This window comes from Macrotis lagotis, chromosome 1, assembly GCF_037893015.1.
Source record: "Macrotis lagotis isolate mMagLag1 chromosome 1, bilby.v1.9.chrom.fasta, whole genome shotgun sequence".
NCBI classification, from domain to species: Eukaryota; Metazoa; Chordata; class Mammalia; order Peramelemorphia; family Peramelidae; genus Macrotis; species Macrotis lagotis.
The window spans coordinates 87,601,425-87,628,432 of NC_133658.1; the positions used below are offsets into that span (position 1 = coordinate 87,601,425).

At 35.4% G+C, this 27,008-nt stretch overlaps 1 protein-coding gene and 1 long non-coding RNA gene across 4 annotated transcripts in view; one reads left to right on the forward strand and one right to left on the reverse strand.

Annotated features, from left to right (window-relative positions):
* The window catches only part of SOS1 (SOS Ras/Rac guanine nucleotide exchange factor 1), a 180,315-nt gene that overhangs the window by 10,589 nt on the left and 142,718 nt on the right, over window positions 1–27,008 (reverse strand). For both annotated transcript variants that reach the window (XM_074204280.1, XM_074204271.1), the window contains exons 16-20: window positions 20,721–20,883; window positions 10,034–10,151; window positions 6,084–6,256; window positions 5,179–5,295; window positions 3,085–3,349 (exon numbers count right to left, since the gene is read on the reverse strand). In XM_074204280.1, coding sequence (XP_074060381.1) covers window positions 3,085–3,349; window positions 5,179–5,295; window positions 6,084–6,256; window positions 10,034–10,151; window positions 20,721–20,883 — 836 coding nt within the window. The remainder of the gene's footprint in view (window positions 1–3,084; window positions 3,350–5,178; window positions 5,296–6,083; window positions 6,257–10,033; window positions 10,152–20,720; window positions 20,884–27,008) is intronic.
* Window positions 25,815–27,008, forward strand: part of LOC141500821 (uncharacterized) — a 34,119-nt gene continuing 32,925 nt past the window's right edge. For both annotated transcript variants that reach the window (XR_012472048.1, XR_012472050.1), the window contains exon 1: window positions 25,815–26,714. This is a non-coding gene — a long non-coding RNA (uncharacterized LOC141500821). The remainder of the gene's footprint in view (window positions 26,715–27,008) is intronic.

Sequence of the window (27,008 nt, forward strand, 5' to 3'; positions counted from 1 at the left end):
GAGTCTATTTCTGGGGATTTTGTTTTCAAAACTCGTTTTTTTGTTCAAATGGATACTATTAAAATTATGCCAATGCATTCTTTCTCATTTCAATGATTTTTCCCATCAAGATGCTAAAGGAGTTCTATAGATTTTAATTTTAAAAACTATTTTTATAAAGTGGGTACAATCTTGATACTGTCATCCCAGCAGAAGTACCTTGGGAGTACACAAAGAACTTTACTAGACAGGAGGCACAGGAATGAAATCAAAACATCATCCATGCCTGCGAGGGGACTATACTTGTTCAGAAAGAACATATACAGAAAAAAAATTTCTATATAAAACATATTCACTCTAACACAAATTTGGAGACTGATCTGATTTGCATATTAGATTTTATTGCCTAATGACTGCTGTTAAGTAGCCTTAGAATTATAAATACTATCAAGAAACGGTGTTAGAATCTATTATTAAGCAATCAGTAAAGTTATTGGTAATGATTTGAGAGTTAAGCTTCTCCAGGATTATACCATTATACTGGGGTTGGTTAAGCTACAGTAACAATTATACCTCAATTATGGATCCATATATTCACATATTCCATGCAAGTAAGTTCCAAAATTATAATTGCAGCTCTGAACACTTCAAGTCCCTTATCTTCAAATAATTAAATAATCATAGCCTTCAATAATATCAGAGATGGAACAACTGTCAGAGATTACCTACTCCAATTTAGGTCTAAAGAATAATCATCTCTATATCATCCCTGAACTCTGAAGACTATCAATACAGGGAGTTCCACTACCTTGTGTTACTGTTCAGTTATTTTTACTAACTCTTTGTGACCCCATTTGGAATTTTCTTGGCAAAGATACTGGAGTGGTTTGCCATTTCCTTCTCAGCTCTTCTGACAGAGAAACTGAGGCAAACAGAGTTAAGCAAAATAAGAGCTGTTCTGATTTTCTCTCATCTTCTATCTTCTCAGATAGGAACTATGTATCAACACATTCTTGAACCGTATATAACAACTAATACACTATTTGCCCATAGAAAGCACTAAATTACTGACTTATTTTTTGAATAAGCCATTATGTGACAAAACTAATTTGCGAAGGATGAGAACAAGTGAGGCAAGGCACAAATCTCAGGTAAACTGTCAGAAATCTTATTGTTTAATAAATTTTATCATTTAATACAGTATGGAATACTGACGTTTTAATTAAAATATATACTCTGATGAAAATTTAAAATATAGGCCTAATATTATTAAAGTAAATCAAGCTAGGTATCATTTAATTTAAAACTTACTATTAAAACTTTAAGATGGTCAAAAAAATTAAATGTTGCCAATTGGTTAAAAAGGGGAGAAAAGGTTACTATTTTCAACTTCAACATGTCTTAAATTACTAGTTACATGACATGAGGAATAATCCTTTCTTTTATGCTGATGGGGAATCCCCTTCCTCTTCTGTCTTATTCCTGTGAACCCAGAACCATCTGGTATTTTTCCTCATTCAACCTTGTCTATATGTACCTTAGCCCAATATTCTACAATCTCTAAGTAAAACTCATGTTGTCTGGTTGATAGTGGGAGAGATGTGGAAAAAGGGAGGAAAAAAACCCATAACCTTCTGACATATGTTCTTCAGTTCCATTCTCCCTTGCCCAGTCTTCTGTTCTCACCCTCCCCTATGTCCAACAGTGGTGGAATAAAAGAAGTTCACAATTAAAGGGAAGATGGAGAGATAGCAGTCCTGTCACTCTAACCACACTCTTGTTATGGGGGTAGGAGGCAAATTCTATTCTAAAATTATTTTTCCCAACTTTCTTTGCCCTTTTGAATTCAAACTGTTCTTTCTCACTGTCTCAGTTTGACTCCCCTCTAATTCCTATATCTATTTTAGCTTCTGCATATCCAACTGAGTCCCTGATCTTGCTCCTTATCTTAGAGCACTCTTCTATCTTTTAACTCTTACCAAGCTCCTGTCCTGCTGGGGAGTCCCAGCCCCAGTCATTACCTACCACCAGTAGTCTCAAATTGGGAGAATCCTCGCTCTTGCTGATAGGACCAAGAGAGGTGTACATCAAGAATCTAAACCTGGAGTTTGGGAAGACATTTTCCTCAGAAAGATTGATGTTTGTTTAGCCATAGAAGAGTTTTTGATAAGAGGTTTAAAAGAGGTATCACAGAAAACAGTGTATTCTAGGTATGGAGGATGGCCTCTCCAAATAGATATGCAGGGATGGATATTTTTAAAATTTAAGTAATTAGGATAAAGACCAACAGATAGTTGTATTTAACAAGTACTGTAAGGGAGATGAACACAGAGAGAGAAAAGGATTCTGTGTCCCCTCTGTCAAGGGGACAACTTGATAAAGTCAGGAGTATCAATCAGGTACATTGGAAAAGAAGCACAAACTAATTTAAACAGGCTGCTGATGCTGGTATGTTTCAAGAATTTTCTATCCTTTTGGCTGTGAAACAGCAGTTATTTCCAAAGGAATATAAAGAAAACACACTATCTAATGTGGTTAAAATCACCAATTTATCAGGAGATAGTAAATCTCATTACAGTGATAAAATTCAAGGAGCTCTTAGATGATTCTTTTGTTTTTAATTGAACTGCAATTTCACTCTACAGCAGTTTGCTGGAGTTTGGAATGTTCATTACATGGATCTTCACTGTAACATTATTTTATGCTTTGCTACTATACTTGACTGATATGAAAATCAGTTGGCTAATTGGTTCTATGACATGAAGTGAAATATGATTGAGAATCAGTTGGTTCCAAAGGAATAATATTTATGCATATGTAATAAGTAATGGTGTCTGATGTTCAGGGAGGTCCTCTTGGAGATATGTTGCTATTATAGAAAGTGGTTGACCACCTGAACTCTGTTATGTATAACATACAGAATATTACTATAGGGTTTAACTAAGATTCATTAAAGATATTGCACAAAGCACTCTGTACATCTTAAAGCATAATATAAATATCAGCTATAGAGTCTCTCAAGCTTTTTTCATTAGAAAAGAAAGTGTATATTGCCCATGTGTAATGTTTTCAAATATTTAAAGAATTTGCAGTTTTGGCACCTACTTGAGTGAAAAGGGCTTGAGTGATCAGAATCAAACACGCTGCACACATCGGTGGTACTAGAAGCACCAGAAGCAGGGGGAGGTGTTAATGGTGTTCGCGGAGAATTAGGTGCAGACGTTGTACTTTCTGTTTCACTTTCAGGGATCCGACTGTAACTAATTTTCCTTGGCTCCTGTTGCAGTGGTGTGGGGTGTCTCATGGTACCTGGTCTTGGGTTTGATGGACGAACACCAGGAGACTTGAGGGGATAGCTATATTTTTTTGGCTGTAGACCCATCAAAAACAAATATGTTATTTTATTACAGTCCTACAAAACTATATATATATATATATATATATGAATAAACAGATTTTACTTAAAGTAGAATGAGAATTGGTCTGAAAGTCTCTGCAAGTTATATCACATTTAACTGGATTAATAATGACAGATCAGGGATGAAGGAGAGAAAGACTGAACTATAGAAATAAAGACTACCCTAGAAGAAATGGAAACATTTCAAGTCAGTTCTACTGCAATTGACTTCTGAAAATAAAAAAAATACAAGAATTTTTGGATGTAGATAGACAAATTAAGCTCTATCATACTAGATAAATCCTATTACAATATAGGGCAAATCTAAAATAAATTAAGAAAATATAAAGAGAATTTTCTCTTTAAAACAAGAGTACTTTTGGGGCAGCTATGTAGTGCAGTGGATAGAGCACCGGCCCTGGAGTTAGGAGTACCTGAGTTCAAATATGGACTCAGACACTTAATAATTACCTAGCTGTGTGGCCTTGGGCAAGCCACTTTAACCCCATTTGCCTTGCAAAAATCCTAAAGAAACAAAAAAACAAAAACCAAGAGCACTTTTATTCAATTAGAATAAAACTTTCTATGACCCACAGAGAAAAAGGACATTCTGAAAAATCAGGTTTTTCAGCTAGCTTAGTAAATGATTACTTTACAATTGAAAAAAAAAACCCAATACAATTCTTTGAATATAATTTAACTTTTTCATCATGACTGAGGATTATCTTCTTGGATGTCAGTTATTACAGCACGCACAGTACAAAAGTAAAATGATGCCTCAGATATTGTCTGCAGTATCTTTTGTCTCTGTTCTGTCACCTCCTGGTGCGATAATAATAAAAACATACCACCCATATTTATGGTGATGGAAAGAAAAGATAAAGGAATAGGCATTAAGGATGTTATAAAGCATTGACATAACTTCTTTCTAACTTGATGTTTCTAATCTATTGTAGCCTTAGAAACCAGATAAGCATGGCTGCCAGAATAGGATGGGGAATGAGAGTAAATAAACAGGTTTTAAGTGAAGGCATGAGGGATTTTTCTGCAAATAAAATAAATAAGTTCAAGGCAGTGTATCTCAAAGGGTTATCTCCAGTCACCACAAATTATATGGAACTGAGATTTGAAATATCAGGTGTGTGCAAGAATCTCCAGTCTCCCATAGTGTGCCGCAATTGAAATATTACTAATTAATTGTATTGCAAGCAAAGAAAGTTTGAGAGCCACTGATTTTAGTGATGACTTTGTATCTTATCTTAGATACTCAGAAGTCTTATTAGCTAGTTTCCAGGTTCTCAACTTTGCTTTGAAAATCTGAGGAGGCTGTACATAAAATATGATTGCATGGAGATTTGGCTAAGCAATGACAAAAAAAACTAGAAAATAATATGAACCATATTCACAAAGGAGAAAAATTTTAGTCAAACAAACATTTTCTGGATTGTTGCTTCATACTTTTGTTCACTCTTAAAATTTTGATTCCTAGTTTTTACTCTTTTATTTGTTGTAACTTATAATAGTTTGCATTTCTTGTTCTTTAAAAGATATAATTCAGTGAGAGTCTATTACTTTGATGATTTGTCTATCAAACTAATCTTTGCCCAGACCAATGGGAATATTCCCATAAATATGTGAAAGGACCTGCCTTTCACATTTTTAATAGTAAAAACTGCTTTTTTCTGCTAAATGATCAATCTTTTTTATTATCTATTTGAAATTATATTAATTTTGTAATATGATACAGAGAAATACTATTTTAAGTGTTAGAATTCTAAGTAGATTTTAATTTGCATGCTTACAAATCTTGGTAGAGGCTTAGGGTTTCTTGGTTCAATTTCCAGTGACTTGTTGAAAAGATAATCTGTAAATTCTTTTTCCATGCTATTTCCCATTGGATTCAAATTTTCAAAGAATTTCTGGAAAAAAAGTGATGAAAACAAGGTTTTTACTAGGTTTTTCATGAGCTACTGAAATTTATGAAAATCAATTAAGAAAATATTTTAAACTCAAGAGAATACTGAATAATTTGAAGGAAGCTTTTATTTTTCTTAAATCTTTTCCATTCTCTCCCCTTCACTAAAAATGGAATTACAGAATGTCAGAATTGTGAGGAATTTCAATGGCAATCTACTACAGTGTATACTTGAAAAAGAATTTTCTCTAGAACTGAGAACATAGCTAACAACTGATCATTCAGATTTATCTCATTCCTCTTCTAGGGAGTCCATTCCACTTTTCTTAGGAAGTTCTTCTTTACAAGCTTAAATTCACATCTTTGAAATTCAACCCTCTGTTTCTACTTTTGCCCTCAGTGGCCAAGGAGGAAAAAAATCTAGTTCGTCTTCTACATGGCAGCCCTTCAAATATTATTTGTAACAGACAAGTATTAATTCCTTCATTGATCCTTAAATTGATGATGAACTCAAGGATCTTCACCATTCTGTTGCCTTCCTCTTGATTTTCTAAAGATATTACACCCAAAACTAAACAAAACACTCTACACATCACTATAGAGTTGTGGCTATAAAAATAAACATGATTCAGCTTCTTTCAGTATAGATAAGTAAAGTCACTACAAAGCACTAAAATAAAGTTTTGCTTTTACTACACTGTTTGGTTCTCACAGGAATGCCTAAGCTCTAATTGGCAGTCATTTCCCTACTAAACTTAACAAAATTATTCATCTCCAAATAAATTAACTTACTTTTATATCAGATTCTACTCGCAAGCAATATGGTTGATTTTGGTACTGCTGTATCTCTCCTGTTATTTCTGCAACTTTTCTCCTTTTGCTGAAGTTTATAAGTTCTTTCCCATGTCTTTTCAATACCTCAGGATTGCCTTCTTCTGTTTTCAAGATATTTGTCAAATAAATCCCTAAAAGATAAAATGTTTCAGGAAAAACACACATAAAATTATACTGTTACCATTCACTATTACTGAGCATTATTATTATTATTATTAAAGTAAATAATAATCTATTAGGTCACCTTCTAAACAACATTCATTCACTCAAAAGCCACTTATCAAGTAGTTTCTAATAACAAAACATTGCTAGATTCTGGAAGAGATGTAAAGTGATTCAGTGACAGTTCATGCCCACACAGGACTTATGATCTAACAAAAGTTCTATGCACTTATATAATATCATACAAATGTCATTAATATACTCACAACTATCAAATATGTGATACAATATTTAGAGAATGGAATAGAATACACAAGATAGTTTGTTAGTTACAGAATGAAAATATAAGGTTAGAAGGCTGGGACGTGAATTTTGGAGGACCTCTGGAAGAGGTAGCTTTTGAGCTTAGGAATGGTAGTACAACAAAAGGGGGGGAAGTATTCTAGACTAAGGGAAAAAAAAACACATATTAATTACCAGAAATGCATAACAGAAATTTCTCTGCTGTAAAAGAACAACAATCAACTTAAATCTAATTTGTGAAATCCTGTATGTAGATATTGTCAACTCAACATAACCAAAACAGAACTTGGGCTCACTAACCCAAACTCTACCCATTCCAAACTTCCCTGTTGATTTCACCTTTGTGACATTTCTTGAATGCCTTCTTCTCTCCTCTGAAACAGCCACCTCTCCAGTGTGAACTCTCTTCATCTCATGCCTGGACTATCACAGTAGCTGCTAGTGGGTCTGCCTGCCTCAAGTCTCTCCTCACTTCAATTCATCTTCATTCAGCTACTCAAGCACAGATCTGACTATGTCATCTCTGTACTCAAAAAATTCCAATAGCTTCCTTCAACTCTTGGATCTTGGCCTTCAAAGTCCTTCATGACCTGTTTCCCTCCCCCTGCCAGGATTCTTTTATCTTAAGCATCCCTGAAATGGCCCTCACCTCTCTAGTCTATGATCCAATGACATTGGCCTCATTATTCTTTAATAAAACAGTCTATTTATTGGCTCTAGGCATTTTCACTGGCCACGAAATATCCTCCATACCCTCCCTGCCCCAGTTCTTGGAATGCTTACTTCTTTATCTCTGCCTTCTGGTTTCACTCAAGTCCCAGCCTAAAATCCCACCCTCCATAGGATCTCTTTCACCTTTTCTCTCTTAAATATTTCCAACTTATATTTTTCTTGTGTATAGTTGTTTGCATGTTATTTTTTTCTCCATTCTCCTTTCTTCTTTCAAAGACAGGAACTGTCTTTTGCTCTTCTTTGTGTCTCTAGTTTGGCACACGGTCTGGTACATAGTAGGCATATAATAAATGTTTTTTGATTGGCTGACTGAAATGATAAATAATGACACTCAAAAAAAAGATATAAGTAAGCCTCTTTCCAGACAGATCTAAATCTCATAAAATGAAGAATGCGGCAAAAGAGAAAGTTCACATTTGTAAATGTAACATCCATTATGACAAAAAAGCCAAACAATTTGCTCACATAAACTATTACACTATAGAACATAAAAACTATTACACTACTGAACGGGAATAGTGATTTAGTCAAAAGAAAAAAGTTTAAGTCTCTCTCTAAAGCTCAATCTAAATCTTAATCTAAAGTCTAAGACCCTATTTTAAAAGGGAAGACCTATGTATAGACGTGTCTACAAAGGCAGACAAGGATGGGGCTCAAAGAATCGAAGGGACTTGAGCTGTGCACGTTAGGTGGGCTCTTCCCCTATAATTTGTCAGTCAGAGCTACACATGCAAGTCAAGGACACAGATATCTCTTGAAAGTCTCTTCTATAATCTGTGATTGTGACAGAATGAAAGGGAGCATCTGTCTCAGTATCACTGCCACTTTTAATGATCAAGGACTAGATCAGACAGTAGGAATTGGAAAAAAGGGGGGGATGGATCTGAGAGAATGATGAAAAAAGAATCAAGACGAGAGGGAACAGCTGGGTTTAGTGGGAGAATGGTGAATGGTGAATGGAGAAAACAGAATGAAACTAGCGGTGGAGAATTGGTTTTTGAGAAGAAATGAATTCAGTTTAAGACAAAATGAGTTTGAGATGCTGGGAGGACATCCAAGTGGCTTTGCCTAACCAGAAAATGTGGGTGCTAGGAGAAAGAAAAAGAATAGCCAAAGACACAGGAAAAGAACCAGGACACCATGGTGTCAGGGGAGTTAAGTGGGGAAAAGCCTGAAGGACGAAGAAGTTTTCAAAACTGTGAAATACAAAGAGGGAAACAAAGAGAAGTGCTAAAAAAAATATTGTTATTTGATTATTAAGTAGTCATTGAAGTAGAGATTCCCTAATAGAAAAGTGGTCAAAGGATATAAACAAATAGCTCTTAAAAAAAAAATTGTGAAATATTCACAAATGGAATAATGCTTGAAATAATTAATAAGAGAAATGTAAATCAAAACATCCTGAGGTTTTATCTCATACTCTATAAATTGGTAAGGATGACAAAAATGACAATACTCAGTATTGTGGAATAGGAACACAAAATACATTGATGGTGGAGCAGTGAAATGGTAAAACCATTTTAGAAAGTAATTTGGATTTATGCAAATAAAATGACTAAAATGTCTACATATTTTGAACCGGACTCCATTAATGGACTTATACCCAAGGAAGCAATCGATAAAAATAAAACTCCCACATATAACAAAATATTTATTGTCGTACTTTTTGTGGAAGCAAAGAATTGAAAACAAAGTAGAACCCCATTAATTGGGCAATGGCTAAACAAACTGAAGTAAACAAATGTAATGGAATATCACTGTGCTTTAAGAAATGATGTATGTGATGAATACAGAGAAACATGGAAAGATCTCTATGAATTATTGCAGAGTGAAGTAGGCAGTCAAAGCAACAATAAACACACTATTAATATAAATGAAAAGAACTATTTACTACAAAATGAAAAACAAATGTAACAAAGCAAAACAAAAATGTAATCAAGCATGACTTGAAGTAACATGAGAAGTTGCCCTCAAATTATCTTGTATAGAGATCCACAGATATTACATATTACACATATCTTTCGTTTTATTTATAAATCAATCAGCTATTTTGATTTTTTTCTCTCTCAAAAAAATTTGATTGGAGGAGGAGAAAGAATTTTGACATAACTATGATGATGCAAGAAAGAAAAGACATCAATAAAGATTTTTTAAAGAAATAAAAGGTCACTGGAGCTCAAAATAAGAATTGATGGTAGTAGAGATGTTTACTGTGGCTAAGTCAGACAAGGGACCTTAGAAGGCCATCTGGCACAAAACCCTCTCCTCATACAGATGAAATAGAGACTCAGTGAGATTAACTGATTTGGTCCAAGTCACAGAATTTTTTAAGTGTTACACCCAGGAACTGAACTCAAGTCCTCTCACTCCAAATCTAAGACATCTTCCCTTGTATCAAGCTGCCAGAACAGATTAAAGAAGGAAGGGTGAGGGAAAAAAATAGGTATAGTCAACACAAATTACTATTTTGGAAAGTTAGGCAGTAGGAGTATTATAGTTTTAATATAAAGCTAAGTACACTACTGAAGAGGTCACAAAAAGACCGAATATAAAAGAATAAATTTGTAGACACACACACACACACCCTTAAACAAAAGATCTTAAATATATTCTGCAATTTCCTATGTCTATTACTTGTTTTAAAATGCAAGTACAACTACTTTGTCCAAAAACATATTGATCATTCAATTAAAAATAAAAATAGTACTTACCAAAGAAAGGCACACATGGTGGATTAATAGACCTGAGTTTTGCCAAATATTTTTTATAGTGATCTTCACTCAATTCATGAGCTTCCTCCAAAATTTTCTTCTGGCGACTTGGAATTTGCTAAAGAAAAAATATTTAGGAAATTCATGTTCACTCATGCATTTACAAGTTTTACCAAAAATATAAGAAGGTAAATAACATTATTATTATACTAAAGAATGTGTAAGTTAAAAAACAATACACTTAACATCTTATCAAATTACTGGGTATTGTACTAATCCAACAAAATTGGGTTTCAGGCATACAATGTTTCATAAAGTTAGTTTCATAGCGTTGGTACTACTCTTCCCCTTGTACACTAAATTGTGAAAAATGAATCAATCAGTGAATTAAAAAGCATTTATCCTAATAATATCTTGGTATATCCCAAGTACTTTTCTAAGATCCAAGAATATAAACAGAAAAATGTTTTAGGCCATGCCCTCCAGGACCACACAATCTAATAGAAGAAGAAGAGATTTACCTGCCAGGTCAAAGATTAAAGCATGGTACTGGACTATACCCTACCCTACTTGTATTCTAATCCTTTTATGTTGGACTTGGATGAGACCTGAGAGGTGGAGGAGTCCAATTAATCCCTAAATAATAATGACCCCTAATAGTAACCCAGTCAGTGAGTGGTCATCTAGTTTTTGTCTAATGATATACAGTGAGGAGACCTCACAAGTTCTCATGGTAACATATTCATAGTTTACTTTTGGATAAAACCTAACTTTTGGAAAGTTTTTCCTTTCATCAAATCCCTTCTGCCTGTTCATTTGCCATTTTCACCAATGTGTTCTAGTTTTGCTCTTGGAGACCATATTATATGACAGTGCTTGAAATTCTTGGAAACAGCTGTCATATCTTCTTCTAAGTTTTCTCCTTTCCAAGCCAAGTAAGTTTAATTCCTTCATTTGATTCTCATATAACATGGACTTGAGGTCCTTCACAAACCTGGTTATCCACCAGCTTATCAATATCCTTTCTGAAATGTGTAGCGCACTACTGAATATTATTCTCCAGAAGTAGCTCAACTAAGAAAATGAACTCTTACCACCAGAGTTCAAGATGTTATGCTTTCATATTTCTTTAGGGTCTTTCATTTGTAATCATTCATCTACACCAGCTGAGTCAGGGAAAAACATATAAAGAAACCAATAGATATCAACTTTCCTTTCTCCTGCTATTATTAAAGATAATATACATTCCAAAGAATTGAATTGTGTTCTCTCTTTTAAAATAATATTGACATCTTTTGCTGTTATATAAAATTTTCAAAAAACTATCTCCTTAGCTAGTTTATGCCCTTGGGTATATAAAACTCCAAGGGCTATTGAGAGTTCAGTTACAGAAAATTTTTGCTTGTGTAGCCTATTTCCCTGATTTAGTTTTCTTTTTTTTTTGACTAGTACAAAATAATTTTGAAGATTATTCCTTTGTTGTCTAGGTTGAGTTGATCTCTGTGGATTTATTATGCATTCCACTGCTTTTGTAAAGTATTAACTGAATCAAATAGTTTTTTTTATTAATTTTGCAAGATTAAGTATATCATTCATGTCAACTGCAAATAGGGATAATTCTATCTCTTGTTTTGTAAATATTTATGCTTTTACTTTATTTCTTGTCTTACTGCTATGGTTAACATTTCTCTTAAAGAATATTTTTCTTTTATTTTTTTCTAATATATATGTATAAAAGCAATTTTAAACATTCTTTTTAAAAATAATTTTTGAGGTCCAAATTCCCTCCTTTCCTCCCCTCCCCTCCCCTCCCCTCCCACTTTCTTGAGAAGGCAAACACTTTGATATAGAGTTTACAAAAAATATGCTTTGATCTGTAGTCAGACTCCATCATTTCTTCTTTGGATAGAATTTTTTATGATCAGTTGTGAAGTGAGTGTATCATTACATTGCTAGAAAAGCTAAGTCATTCACAGTTCATCATCATACAAAATTGTTCTTAAAGCTGTAAGGCTCTTCTGACTCTGCTTATTTCACTTTATATTAGTTCATATAAGTCCGAGTTATTCTGAAATCACTGTGTTCATCATTTCTTATAGCACAATAGTATTTCATCAGCCATTCCGACAGATAGACATCCCTTCAATTTAGAATTCCTTGTATGATTAGCATTTCTAAAACAATGTCAATTAATCGTAAAGAGAAGGGAAATTCTTAGTTTATCCCTATTTTTTTTTAATCAGGAAAGCTTCTATTGTAAGTAGTTCAGTCTTGATTCCAAGTCTAAATTTTGGCTCGGGTAAAATGAAAAATTTGAAGGGTTAATGTTTAGTCTTATTGCTAGAATTTTATTTTTAAAAGTTTGCATCAATGATCATTGTATACTATAGTTCTCTTTATTATATTCCTCCTGGGATAGTTATCAGGATCATTTACATCATAAAAAGTACATGTTAAAATGATTTCTTTCCCAAGTATAGAGAATAATTTATGAAGCATAGGTATTCATTGCTGCTAAAATATTTGATAGCATTCAACTGTAAATCTGACTAAAACATCCTAGGTATTTGCTCTTTTTTTTTTTTTTTTTTTTTTTTTTAGGCTTTTGCTAGGCAGTGGGGTTAAGTGCCTTGCCCAAGGCCACACAGCTAGGTAATTATTAAGTGTCTGACACCGAATTTGAACCCAGGTACTCCTGACTCCAGGGCTGGTGCTTTATTCACTGTGCCACCTAGCTGCCCCTGGTATTTGCTCTTTTTTTAAAAAAAATTTTATTTAAGGCAATGGGATTAGGTGACTTGCCCAAGGTCTCATAGCTAGGCAATTATTAAATGTCTCAGGCTGAATTTGGACTCAGGTCCTCCTAACTCCAGGGTGGGTGCTCTATTCACCGTGCCACCTAGCATTTGCTTTTTGGCTTATTCAACTGAACTTTCTGAGAATGGGTTAAGATTTTTACTTCTTGTTTGTTTAAATTTGAGTATTTTATATTTCTCTAGTTAAATATCCATTTTCTTTACATTTTTTCTTTTTATTACAAGAATATAATTGTTTATTATGTTTCTCTTAATGGAATCAAAGACTGCATAAACATTTTTGGATAAAATACTACTGATTCAGTAAGCTTGCAGTCCAATAAAAGTCCCAGGTCCTTTTCAGGGAACAATTTACTATTTCCCCCCAATTTCTACGTGGTGACTTTTCTTTAATTGAACACATTACATTTACCCCTAATAAATTTCATACTTTTAGAGTCAGTCTAATGTTCAAGCTTACTAAATATAGAGCTTAATTCTGTTAATTCAGTTTGCTGGCTATCCTTACCAGTTTTGTGCCATTTCCAAATTTTATAAGGATGCTGACACTGATAAATTATTAAATGGCATGGGGCCAAATATAGATCCTTGACAAAATACACTAGGGAATTCCTTCTAAGTTGACATTGAGCCATAGCTGATTACATTTTTTTTTTTTTTAGATTTTTCAAGGCAATGGGGCTAAGTGGCTTGCCCAAGGCCACACGGCTAGGTAATTGGTGTCTGAGGTCGGATTTGAACCCAGGTACTCCTGACTCCAAGGCCGGTGGTCTATTCACTGCACCACCTAGCCACCCCTAAGCTGATTACATTTTGTGTTCAGTGATTCAAACATTCTAATCTAACATCTAGCTAGCCTGGATCTAGCCTATAATCTCCATCTTTTTCATAAGCCTTGTAACATTTAGTGAAATGCTTCACTAAAATTTAAGTTAATGACTTCTCCTGTATTTTGAATAATAACCCTTTCCATAAAGACATTACATTTTTGCATCAATATTCATTAGGGAAATTGGCCTATAATTTTCTGTTTGGGCTCTTCCTAGTTTAGGTATCAGCACCATATTGGTGTCATAGTAGGAATTTGGCAGAATCCCTTCTTGACCTATTTTTAAAAATAGTTATACAGAACTGGAATGAATTGTTCCTTGAATGTTTGGTAGAATTCACTTGAACTCTATCTGGCCATGGAGCTCTCTTAGGGGCTTTACTGATGGTTTCTTCAGTTTTTTTTGATCAATTTCTTTTGATCTTTTTTCTGAAATGCAGTTATGTATTTTATTTCCTCTTCTGTTAACCCAGGGAGCTTTTATATTTTTATAAATTTTCATCCATTTCACTTAGATCATCAAATTTGTTGGCAGTTGGGAAAAATAGCTCATAATTATTATTTTAATTTCTTCCTTATTGGTGATGAATTCACCCTTTTCATTTTTGATGCCCAGTGAAATAAGCAGAACCAAGATAACATTGTATACAATAACAACACTGTGAGATGACAACTATGATGGATGCAGTGCCTCTCAGCAGTTCAGTGATCCAGGACAATCCTGAGAGACCTGTTACAGAAAATGCCATTCACATTTTGAGAAAAAAAACCCCAAAACTATGGAGTCTGGATGCAGAACAAAACACTTTTTAAATGTTCACTTTTTAAAAGTTTTTTTCTTTTTTGTAAGGCAATGGGGTTAAGTGACTTGCCCAAGATCACATAGCTAAGCGAGTATTAGGTGTCTGAGGCCAGACTTGAACTCAGGTAACTCCTGACTCCAGGGCCAGTGCTCTAGCTGCCCCCTTACTTACAAGTATTTTCCCTCTTAGTTCCAATTCCTCTTTCACAACATGACTAATATGGAAAAATGTTAAACACAATTATACAATCTTTACCAGATTGTTCATTGTCAGGGGAGAGGGGAGAGAAGGGAAGATGGCAGAAAAATGTGGAACTCATAAATGAGCAGTATAAATGTTGAAAAAACTCTTGTGCATGTAATTAGAAAAATAAAATAAAATTAAAGACATTAAATGATTTAGTATAACCTGTTCATTTTTTTTTAGGTTTTTTTTTTTTTTGCAAGGCAGATGGGGTTAAGTGGCTTGCCCAAGGCCACACAGCTAGGTAATTATTAAGTGTCTGAGACCAGATTTGAACCCAGGTACTCCTGACTCCAAGGCCGCTGCTTTATCCACTATGCCACCTAGCTGCCCCCATATAACCTGTTCTTGAAGAAACTATGACAGCTTTTTTATCCTTTCTTCCTTGACAGCCCTAGGTCTAGAATTCTTTATCCAGAAAATCATCCTTTGAAAATTACATTCTAGAATGTTGACAGTAATTGAAATCAAGTTCTTGACAACTCTACTTTGCTTCCTTTTTTATTTTTAAAAATCAATACATTTGTCCTCTAACTCTCTGGTACTTCTCTTCTTTTCCATAATCTTTCAAAAATCACAAATAGTAAATCAACGATCATTCCTAACAGTGTTTTCAGTACTCAAGGATGTAGTTCATTTGGCACAGCGACTTGAACTTTTCAAGGACATCTGAATGCCCTTTCACTGATCTTGGGTAACAACCCATGCTTTTATTCTGTTCTTTCTAGGCCAAAGATGATTCTCTTTGGCAGAAAAAAGTAATCAACCAATATCGTTCGAGCCATAACAAATAGTTTCCTATACTACCCAAAAGGGCTTATAACTCACTCTGTCTTGCCTTTGGGTTCTTGCTCACAAACATATACCCTCCAATGCTTTTTCTTGTTTTTTTTTCATTACTTGTCATTGCTATGATTATCTGCTCATGTCTTTGTAAAAACTAAACTGATTCTTGAACATCAACAATAGTCTTTTTTTGATAGTTTCCCTCTCTTTTCCTCTAGGAATTTTGAGTCTACAGAAATCCATTCTTTTTTAAAGTTATATTTATTTTATTTTTGTACAAATGATTTTTTAATACATTACTAAAATATTCTTAAGAATAAACATAATACCCCCTCCCCCATAAAATATGAACAATAAAGTGGAAAACATAAAAATTAAAAATAATAATAATGATAGGGGCAGATAGGTGGTACAGTGGATGGAGCACCTGAACTCAAATCCGGCCCCAGACACCCAACAATCACCCAGCTATGTGCCCCTGGGCAAGCCACCCCAAACCCATTGCCCTGCAAAAACAAACAAAAATTCAACCTCAAAATAAAATAATAGTAATAATAATGATGATCATAATCATAATCATAATAAGGGTGGCCAGGTGGTGCAGTGAACAGAGCACTGGCCCTGGAGTCAGGAGCACCCGGGTTCAAATCTGGCCTCAGACACCCAACAATCACCCAGCTATGCGACCCCTGGGCAAGCCACCCAACCCCATTTGCCCCATAACCCCTCCAAAATAACAACAACAACAATAACAACAACAACAAATGTGCTTCAGTCTGTGTTCCACCAACAGCTTTGTCGCAGGGGGATCACATTCTTTAGGATAAGTCCATCACAAAAGCTACTTCAATATTTTTCCACTGTTGCCATTGCTGATCACAACTCCCTCCATTCGTACTTCCCTACTACCATACACTATATTTTCTCTCTCCTTTCACTCTGTCCCTCTTCTTAAATGTGCTGTAGGGTCGCTGAGTGGCTCAGCAGACTGATCACTGGCCCTGGGGCCAAGAGGCCCTGAGCCCACATACCACCCCTAAGGCCCAGCAACCACCCGGCCCTGTGGTCCCGGACAGGCCATCCAATTCCAGCCCCTTGCAAGAAGTAAAAAAGAAAATGTGTTATATCTGGCCACTCTCTCACATGGTGCACCCTCTCCTCCATCACTCACACCCCCCCCCCCTCCCCCTGTCCCCCTTCTCTCCTTTTTACTCTAGATGTCTATACCCCATTGAGTATATTTGCTGTTTCCTCTCCGAACCACCTCTGATGAGAGCGAAGGTTCCCTCATTCCCCCTCGCCTTCCCCCCCTTCCATATCATTGCAATAGCTCATTGTAATAAAAAAATAATCTTTTATGAAATATCTTAGTCTATTCCACTTCTCCTTTCTCTTATTCCCATTACATTTCCCTTTTAGCCATTGACTCCATTTTTACACTATATTATATCTTCAAATTCGGCTCTTTCCTGTGCTTCATCTATAAAAACTTCTTCTACCTGCTCTATTAAATGAGGCTCATATGAGTATTATCAGTATCATTTTCCTATGCAGAAATGCATGCAGTTCATCATCATTAAGTCCCTTATATTTTACCCTGCTCCTCCATTCTCTATACTTTACCTGAGTCCTGTATTTGAAGATCAAACTCAGAAATTCATTCTTGAAATATCCTATCTCTTTCTGTGCCATTTTTCAACACATTGGATACTACCTAGTGATCATTCATGGCCTCAATTCTTTTTTACTTAACCTTAATCACTGGATGGGCATTGTCTTAGTCAAATTATTTTCTGGGAAAGATCCAGCTTTAAAAGGTCAAGGTCTCTACTGCATCCAGGGCCATCTCCAATTATCCTGATTCATATCTGGCCATAAAACTCAGATAATTCTGGAGGATAAAGTGAGGTTGGTGACTATATAACCCTCCTTCATTTAAATCCAATTCACATGCATGTCATGGCATCACCTCATGGTCGCCTTTGAGAACAAAGGACAAACATCAACTACCTATACTTTCCCCTAAATGCTTGAAATGTTTCAGAGAAAAGTATGAGAGATTCTTTGGGGTTGTTCCTCTTATAGTATGAGAAAAGGATGAATTATTGCACTTTCACCAGGGTCCACAATGAGTTCAGTTAAAGATAATTAGACAAAGGGAATGAAACTGGCACTTTAATGATCACTGTGAATCAAAGACAGGAAAAGCTTAGAAAAGAGGTAAAAACTCCATATGGGTAGTGGGGTCTGAGGCATGTTTCTCTCAGGTAGAATAAAGGTAGTTCAGGCATTTGCACTCCTGAGGGACAGTTTTCATCTTTCTGATCACATTTCCCAAAGTCAGAGAGGTGCATAGGGTTAAGGGATATAGAGAAAAGACTCATCCATGCTGCAAGCTTGGGAATGTTTCCTTAGATCCATTCCTATCCACACTAAATGCTGGTCTATACACTGCCAGAAACCTTTTCAAATATTTGACTAAGAGAAACCCTGAGAAGTCAAAGAAAAATCTTACTAACATTGAGAACCTCATCATCAATGTGCCAAAAGACAAACTTGTAATCCTGGGTGATTTTAATAGCAGAGAAAAACACAGATGACCAGACATGGCAGGGAGTCCTTGGGAAGAATGGAGTTGGAAATAGTAACAACTGCAGTGGTCACTTACTACTACTTTTTTTTTTGAAGACTCATGACCTCACCACCAACACCATCTTCCATTTACCTAAATACAATAAAACTTCCTGGATGCTCCCTCACAACAAGAATCAGCATTTAATAAACTATATCATTGTAAGGAGAAGAGAAAGATAAGGGATGAGATTGACAGTCTATGGCACAGAGTGCTGGACTGATTAGTCTTATTTTCTCCAAGATAAATATTCACATGGTCCAAAGGTAAAATGACTATCCGAAGAATTAATGTCAATAGATTGGAGTGCTTCTCTGAGAGTGAGCAGTTTGGTGCTAACCTGGAGGGAAAGTTGAGTCATTTGGCAATGGGGGGAGCAAAAAAATCAGATTTTCAGAGATTTGATGGACAGCACTGCATTTATTCATTTGGGCCAGAAAATTCACAAAACATCAAGATTGGGTTGATGAAAATGATGTGAAAATTTAAAAGTAGAGTAGAAATGAAGTATAGAAAGATGCAGGACTCTTTGCTCAGTAAGAAGACAGATAAAATTCATTTTTAATCTGATAATAACTATCTAAAGTGCTTTAATGACATCCTAAAAGCTTTTTATGGCTCAAAGACCCAAGATATATCTCAACTACTCTGTGCTGATAAAGTCACATTGATTACGGATACTGAAGAAATGGGCTGAACACTTCCATAGTATTCTCAATAGCCTCTCATGAACCAATGCCAAAACCAATGACCATATACTTAAGAATGAAACCAATCACTGTCTACCTGAACTTCAACTGAAGAAGAACTTTGAAATGCCAATGAGGTTCCTCTCATGTGGCTAAGCACCTGATACTGATTCTAAGGCAGGAGCCTGGGCTCATATAAAAACTAAATGAAAATTTCTGAGTTATATGACAAGAGGAGATTATTCCCCAGGAGTTGCAGGAGGTCTCCATTGTTTGTTTTTATAAAGGTAAAGAAAATGGATTGGTTTATGATGATCACAGTGGGTTTAAGGAGAGTTGCTCTCTATTAGGCATTGCTGGCAAAATTCTTGTCAGAGTTCTTTTTAAAAGACTGATCCTTCAACTGGACCATAGTCATCTACCTGAGAGTCTCTATGACTTTGTGTTGCCTGACAACCCCAGGAGAAATGCTAGGAGCAGAACAGAGTTGTGAATCTGATCAGTGCTTTTGAAACTGTCAGTCACAAAGGCTTATTGTAAGATCATGGCAAAATCTGGTTGTTTGGAAAAGTTCATCAATATTGTAAACAGTTTCATGACAGCATGCTTGCACAGGTTCTGGATAGTGGATGATGCTCTCAATCTTTCCCAGTCACCAATGGAGGAAAAAAGGGTTTTGTAAACACAAATTCTCATGCTTTTTAGTAAATTGCCAGCAATGTCAGACACCTTCAATGAGGATGAAAATGAAATCAAGATCAGTTACTCAACTGATGGCAAAGTATTTGATTTGAAAGACTAAAGAGGATGATTTTTTTGTTGCACTCAATGCAGCCTCTGAGGCTAGGTTGTAACAGTGTGTGGATTGATTTTCTATTGCTTGTGCTAATTTTGACCTAACAATTAAAAATAAGAAAACACAGGTTCTCCAGTAGCCAGCACCACCCCAGCCATCAGTAATAGCAAATGGAGAAATAACGAATGCTGAGCCATTTACCTTGGCTGTATGAGGTGGACACATGCATTGTCAGAACTAGCTCAGTGTTTGGGAGGCTCCAAAGGAAATTATGGGAGAGAAGAGGGATTAGACTGACTACCAAACTGAAGGTCTACAGAGCCGTGTGCTGACTTCAGTGTGTATGCTTGAGAAATCTGAACAGTCTGTCAATGCCATACCAAGAAACTAAACCTCTTCCATTTAAATTGTCTTGGGAAGATTCTGAAGGTTAGCTGGCAAGAAAAGGTCTTGGACACTTGAATTTCTTTCTTGAGTTAAAGTGCTAAGCATTCAAACTTTACTTCAGAGAGTGCAGTTTCAATGGACTGGCCATGTTGTTTTTAAATGCCAAATGTTCTTTTGCCTATAAGACTTATTTTATGGAGAACTCACAAGTCAAATGCTCACATAGATATCAGAAGAAGTGAAACAAGGACACTCAAGATCTTCCTGAAAAACTTTCTGATTGTGTGACATGGGAGACACTGGCAAAGGACCATGATGTGCCATATCTTATCCATCCTATTTCCTCTATTTGCATAGCAGAATTGTAGTAGCTCCAAAGAAATATGAGATGTATATATTTAGACACATCTCTACTCTAAATGTTTAAGTGGATTATTTCTGCCCAGCCCTATGTTTAAGCCTTCCAAGCTCTTACTGGTCTGAGCACTGTACACCTTGATCCCAAATGAGTGATTTCTTTTTGGTACAGAACAAAGGATGACAACCACCCAAATAACCAACCAGATTAAGATATTTAAGATCATACTTTGAATCCACCAGTGAAAAATTTAGACAGCACACTTTAAAACTAAAATATGATTAGATTATTAAGAACTGATAAAATAGGGACTACATATCAAATTGAAAATGTTTTCTATAAATGTACCTCAAATGTGTGGTCCAGTCTATAAACAGGTGATGAGTTCATGGCACTGACAACCTCAAGTACACCATTAAAGTTGTTCAGTTCTTGAAAGACTTGAAGAATTTCAATTATTCGACTCACCACAGCTACTCTTTCTTCTAGGTTTTCTGCTTCTACAATACACCTGAGTACAGAAAGAAGAATTTTTGAAGACTTTTTAAAAATTCTATAAATTTGAACCCTACCTAAATAGTAGAAAATTAAATTACAGGCTTAAGAATTATAGCTTAACAGTGGAAGTATAAAGTCTTAAATGTTAAAGTAATAATAATAATTAACTGTAAACATTACTACACAAAACAATTAAAGGTGTTATCAAATCCAAATATTTCAAGTTATTTCAGCAGATCTAAGATTTTCGTGATAAGAGTGCTCTCTGCAATGGCACATATGACAATTCACTTATAGATTGCTCCATGGTCTTTTCCACTTCCTACAATAGAGCTTCCATAAAAGATCTACCCAGTTGATTCAAGGCTTTTATATAGGTCTTTAACCCTTTGGTAGTAACAGTATATCTACTGCTTTGCCTTATTTTTATTACAATTCTCTCTCTAATCATACAATTCCTGAACAACATAGTTAGGTTACTTCTTATATGCAGTTCATCTCAGGTAGCATTCTGGAGCTTAGCCACTAGATATTGCCCCATGGTGCTTTGGTCACAATTTTGACTTTGAAGATCATGGTGCTCTATGATTTGTGACCAAATAGCATCACCAAAAGAAGATGGCTAAAAGATGAGTTGGGAGGGGGAAGGTTGTTCAGTAACAACTTAACCTCATTGAAAATGCTAGGCAATTTTTCAAATGCAATCCAGCCTATTCTCTTCTTTTTGTTCACTGATAGTGCCTGACCAAGATAGATACACTAATAAACTCAGCTCAGTTAACTTCAAGCATTTACATGTCATTATTTGTAAGTGTTTAAATCTACATGTCATTATTTGAGTACTAATAGGCCTTCATCATTCATGGTTCCCCACTTTCCTTCTCCCCTTTCTCGTATAGATTGGGTAACAGTAATTTCTTTTGAGCAGACATAAATATTCTCGAGGAAGTGCTATCGTAATTTGGATAGATATTCTGAAAAATTCTGAATATAGTTTACCTCATCATTTATAGGCAAGTCTACTTCCCTTTGGATTCTGCTCCAGACATCCTTTATGATAAATTAACATTTTTGGTTAAGGGTTAATTTGCTTAGTATGGATACAGAACTGGAGAAAAAAGTTTTTTTTTGGTTGCAGCAGCCAAGGAATATCATACCATCTTAAGATATGTATAGAAAGGTATTTTTGGGGGGGGGGGCAAGGCAATGGGGGTAAGTGACTTGCCCAAGGTCACACAGCTAAGTAATTATTAAATGTCTGAGATCACATTTGAACTCAAGTCCTCCTGACTCTAGGGCCTGTGCTCTATCCACTGTACCACCTAGCTGCCTCTAGAAAGGTATTTTAAAGGAGGTCAATTATGGTTGTATTTTGTTCCACTAAGTCAAAAACAATTTTCTTACAGCATTACAAAAAAAAAACCAAACACCTGGGATCTTATATTTTCTCTAGCCTCCTAGTCAATTTGGAGATAACAAAGATATGACTTGCTACAGAACAGTTTATTAAATCATTGCCTCTTTTTCTCATTCAAATACTCTTTGTCTACATCATGACTCTAATTCTTCAACCCTCATTTCTCTCCCAGGAAATCACTATATATAGTGCACTAGCTATATAGGATTCTCCTCCTGTCCCTATTTTGATCTTTTGGTGAATCAATTCAACCCTACACAGAGTTTCTTAACCCCTTATTATAATGCTGATCTTTCCTTGCTAAAGTACAGTTTTGGATCATTCTCACTATCTACTGCCTGACATTGAGCTAATAATGATAATGATAATAATGATAATAATAATAATAACAACAACAACAAATGCTATATTATTTATAATATATCCCCTGCAAATTTGTGTTTTTTATAACCTTAATTGGGCACTCACAGCTGCATGGGAATTCTTTTACATTTCCCTAATTAAGTCACTAATACATTTGGCCTTTTCTTTCTCTCCTGTCTCTTAGATGCTTTCTGCACTATTTCCTCTTTGACCCCAGTCTCACTAGAAAAGGTGAACCTTTGTGTCAAGGCTAACGCCTATATCTGTTCAAGTGATTCCATTCAATCCCATCTCCTCCAGCAGACTGTCCCCTCTATCATTCCTATTCTCCTATATATCTTCAATTTTCATTCATCTAATGGTTGCTTTTCTACTATCTATAAACATGCTCATGTCTTCCCTACATTAAAAGACACTTGAGCCATCTATCCCTGTTAAATATTATCCTACTTCTCTTCTGCCTTTTGTGGCTTGATATCTTGTGGATAAATATCTTGAAAAGACAACTGCAATAGGTGTCTCCACTTCCTTTCCTCTTACTCTCTTCTTAACTCTCTAGATTCTGGCTTTCAAATTCATCATTCAATAGAAACTACTTTCTTCAAACTTAGCAATGATCTCTTAATTGCCAATTGTCTTTTCTCTATTGATCACCCTCTTCTTGATACTTTTTTCTCTAAGTTTTTAAGGACACTATTCTCTCTTGGCTTTCCTCCTATTTCTTCTTAGTTTCAACCTGTTCCTTTTCAGTCTCCTTTGGTTGTGAACTATGAATGGCCCCTCAAGACTCAGTTCTGGGTCCCGCTTCTCTAATCTCTTACATTTGGTGATCTTGTCAGTTGGGATAAATTGAATTATCATCTTGATCCCAAATCTACTCATCCAGCCCTAAACATACTGCTGAACTTTAAGAGTTCTATCTCTAATTGTCTTTCTTATGTCTTAAACTGGATATCCAATAGAAATATTAAACTCAATTTGTCCAAAAAAACCGAACTTACTACTTTCTTCTAAAATCTTCCCTTTACTGAGCTTTCCTATCACTGTCCAGAGTACCACCATTTTCCTAGTTCCTTAGGCTTGCAACACAGGTGTCATTCTTGACTCATCACTCTCACCCTTGATGCCCCCCCCCCAAACTGTTACCAAGTCCTGTTGATTTTACCTTCTATACATCATTTACACGTGTCCCCCTTTCTCCTATGATATTGTCACCATCCTGGTATAGGTTGGTATCACCTGCACCAGGGTGAGGAAACTGAAGCAAACAGGGTTAAGTGACTTGCCCAGGGTCACAGAGCTAGTAAGTGTATGAGGTCACATCTGAACTCAGGAAGAGGAATCTTCCTGTCTCAAGACCTGGCACTACATTCACTGCACTATCTAGCTTCCCCTTTGGTACCTTGCCTTCTTTTAAATTCCTTGAAAAATCAAAACCTTATTGCTTTAAGAAATATTGTCTCTGCCATGACTTTCTTCTCTTTGTACTTCATTAGGTCTAGTCATTCTTCCATTTTTTTAAGGACTGTGTTCATCTTCTCATTTTAGGAAGTGACATGCTAATAGGTTTCTGTAGAAATGCTGGCAGATTTATCTCCTTTTTTAGCTGTTTATTAGAGTCTTTAATTTTATGTGCAATGCTCCTGGATGAACTAGCTTAGCTGGATTTCATTTTAAACTTCACCCAGTCTTATTTCCACCTCCATTGCTCTTTTATGAGATTCTGTTAAAGAGAATTTAATGCAATATTCCTTTCCCTTGTGTTTCTTTCAGAAGCAAAACATTACTTCTGTTTCCTATTCTTCACCTGACTGCTGAGCATTTTATGATGATTTTGGCTTGATATAAAAAATGTATGGGTTTTTTGGGTCTTTTAAGCTGTGGTTTAATGTCTTACATTTTGTTAAGTTTTCTGTAGGATAGTGGAAAATATTTCCTTTTTTCATTTCTGTCACTTTGGATCCAATTGTTCCTCTGAACAGATCAGGCTTAAAGTTTGTAATTGCTCTCAATGTTCTCTTTTCTTCTAATGATTTTACCTAATTTGGTGTTTGTTTCTAACTTTGTTCTCTGTGTTTTGATTGCACACAAGCAGTTGTCAAAAATGAATACCACGTTGAAGACCAGTAATTCCCAAATGCTAAGATATGATCTAGTTCATTTGTTGTGATGATATTCAACATGTGCCAGCATCTTCCATCTCTTCCAGCAATCAGGTACTCATAATAGATGTTCAAGACTGCTGATTAGTCTACAGGTATCTACTTCTCATTTTTTTTTTTATGCTGTGCCATGTTTTTCTTTTTCTTTTCTTTTCTTTTCTTTTTTTTTTTAGGTTTTTGCAAGGCAAATGGGGTTAAGTGGCTTGCCCAAGGCCACACAGCTAGGTAATTATTAAGTGTCTGAGACCGGATTTGAACCCAGGTAATCCTGACTCCATGGCCAGTGCTTTATCCACTGTGCCACCTAGCCGCCCCTATGTTTTACAACATACATATTACCATATTCTATGTCTACTTTTTTACTGAAGTATAAAAAAATACATATATTATATATCATATATATAAAAAATATATATATTGACAAATTTGGAGAATTTCATTGAGTTCTTCATAGAATTTCTCTATTTAATAGTCTGTAGTACATGTTTGGTTTTTTTTTTTTGGTGAGGCAATGGGGTTAAACTGACTTGCCCAAGGTCACAAATCAAGTAAGTATCAAGTGTCTGAGGCTGGATTTTACTTCAGGTCCTCCTGACTCTGGGGTGGGTGTTCTATCAACTGTACCATGTAGCTGCCAAGTACATCCTAATAGATAAGGGACAATTACATTCTTGGTGTTCTTTTTTGTTTTGCTTTTCTCATCAAGAAGGTGAGATAACCTAAGATGCTGTGAAAATGATCTTTTCAGTTATCTTAGTATAAATATTAAAATCAACTCTATAATTTCCTTACCTCTTCAAGAAGAAATTGTGATATATCCCACTTGCCCAATTTTCTTATATCTTTTGACTTATTTGTGACAATATCAATATTGATATAGTACAACTATTTAAATAACATAATGAGTCATTCATTGGGCAAGATTTTTGACATTCCAATATCAAAAATTAATGTTCACAGAAATCTAATAAGTATGATTCTTAGTACTGTTGCCCCAACCTATTGTATTCATCCTACAGAAGCCTAAGTAGTAGGCTACATAGGAATGAGGACCATCATGTTTTATTCCAAATAGAGTTCTTGGGGCAACAAGGAACTACTGAACTTCTGGAGCAGAAGAGTGATGTGATCGAACCTTTGCTTTAGAAATATTTGACAACTATGTACAAGATGAATTGGAAGGGACAGACACTACAGGCAGAGAAATCAGCTGGTAGTAGAAGTCACTCAGGAGAGTGACAGATAATGAGGTACTAAAGTAGGATAGTAGCCATGTGAGTGGAACAAGGAAAAAGATTTTAGAAAGAACACCAACAAGACTTGACAAATGAAATCTATATCTATGCCCATCTATCTGTAGAGAGCTAAAGATTACACTATGATTTAAAGCAAGGGAAAGGAAGGAGATGAAGATACCTTCAAGATTTCAAACCTGATAGGATAACGAGAGTCTTTGACATGAATAGGGAAACAATGCGATTAGGCTATTGCCTATTTCAAATAGATATGGTTTATAGTTTTGAAGATCTTAAGGATGTATAAAATGAACTATCTCTGCATTTTAATTCTGTGTCCCTCTTGCTTAAAGGGAGTTTGACAAATGTACTATCCCCTAGACTGTGGATTCCAGCCAGGTGACCAGCCCTCATCCCTTTCTGACCTCATAGTTATTTTTTTTGACCTCATAGTTTTTCTGATGATCATAGGATCATTCAGATAAGACTGGAAGGGAAATGAGATGTCACCTAGTTAAAAAGCCTCAACCTACAAGTGAGGACACCAAAACCTGAACACTTTAAAGGACAACACAAGACCCAAAGCTAATGGCAAAAGTAGCTAACTCTAGGACTTATTTGCACTGCAACAGATGTGTGGTTTCTCCAGTATAATTCTTCACATACAGTAAGCTCTCCCTCCTGTCTTCCCATACATTGTCCTTTTTCTGAGATTCTGGCATTTCATGACTTGTAGCTGAATAGAATGATGATGATGATAATAATAATGATAATATTAAAAAGACTGGTCTCTATTTTAGGAGAACCTGGGTCATTGAAGAGTTTGTATAAATTCCCAAATGTAATCCAATTCATTCTCTTCCTACTATTCAGATCCTGTACTCAGCTTCATGTTTGTCTGCATTGTTTGCAGATATACCAGCATACTGATTCTACCCTTGCTCAAATTGACTATCATAGT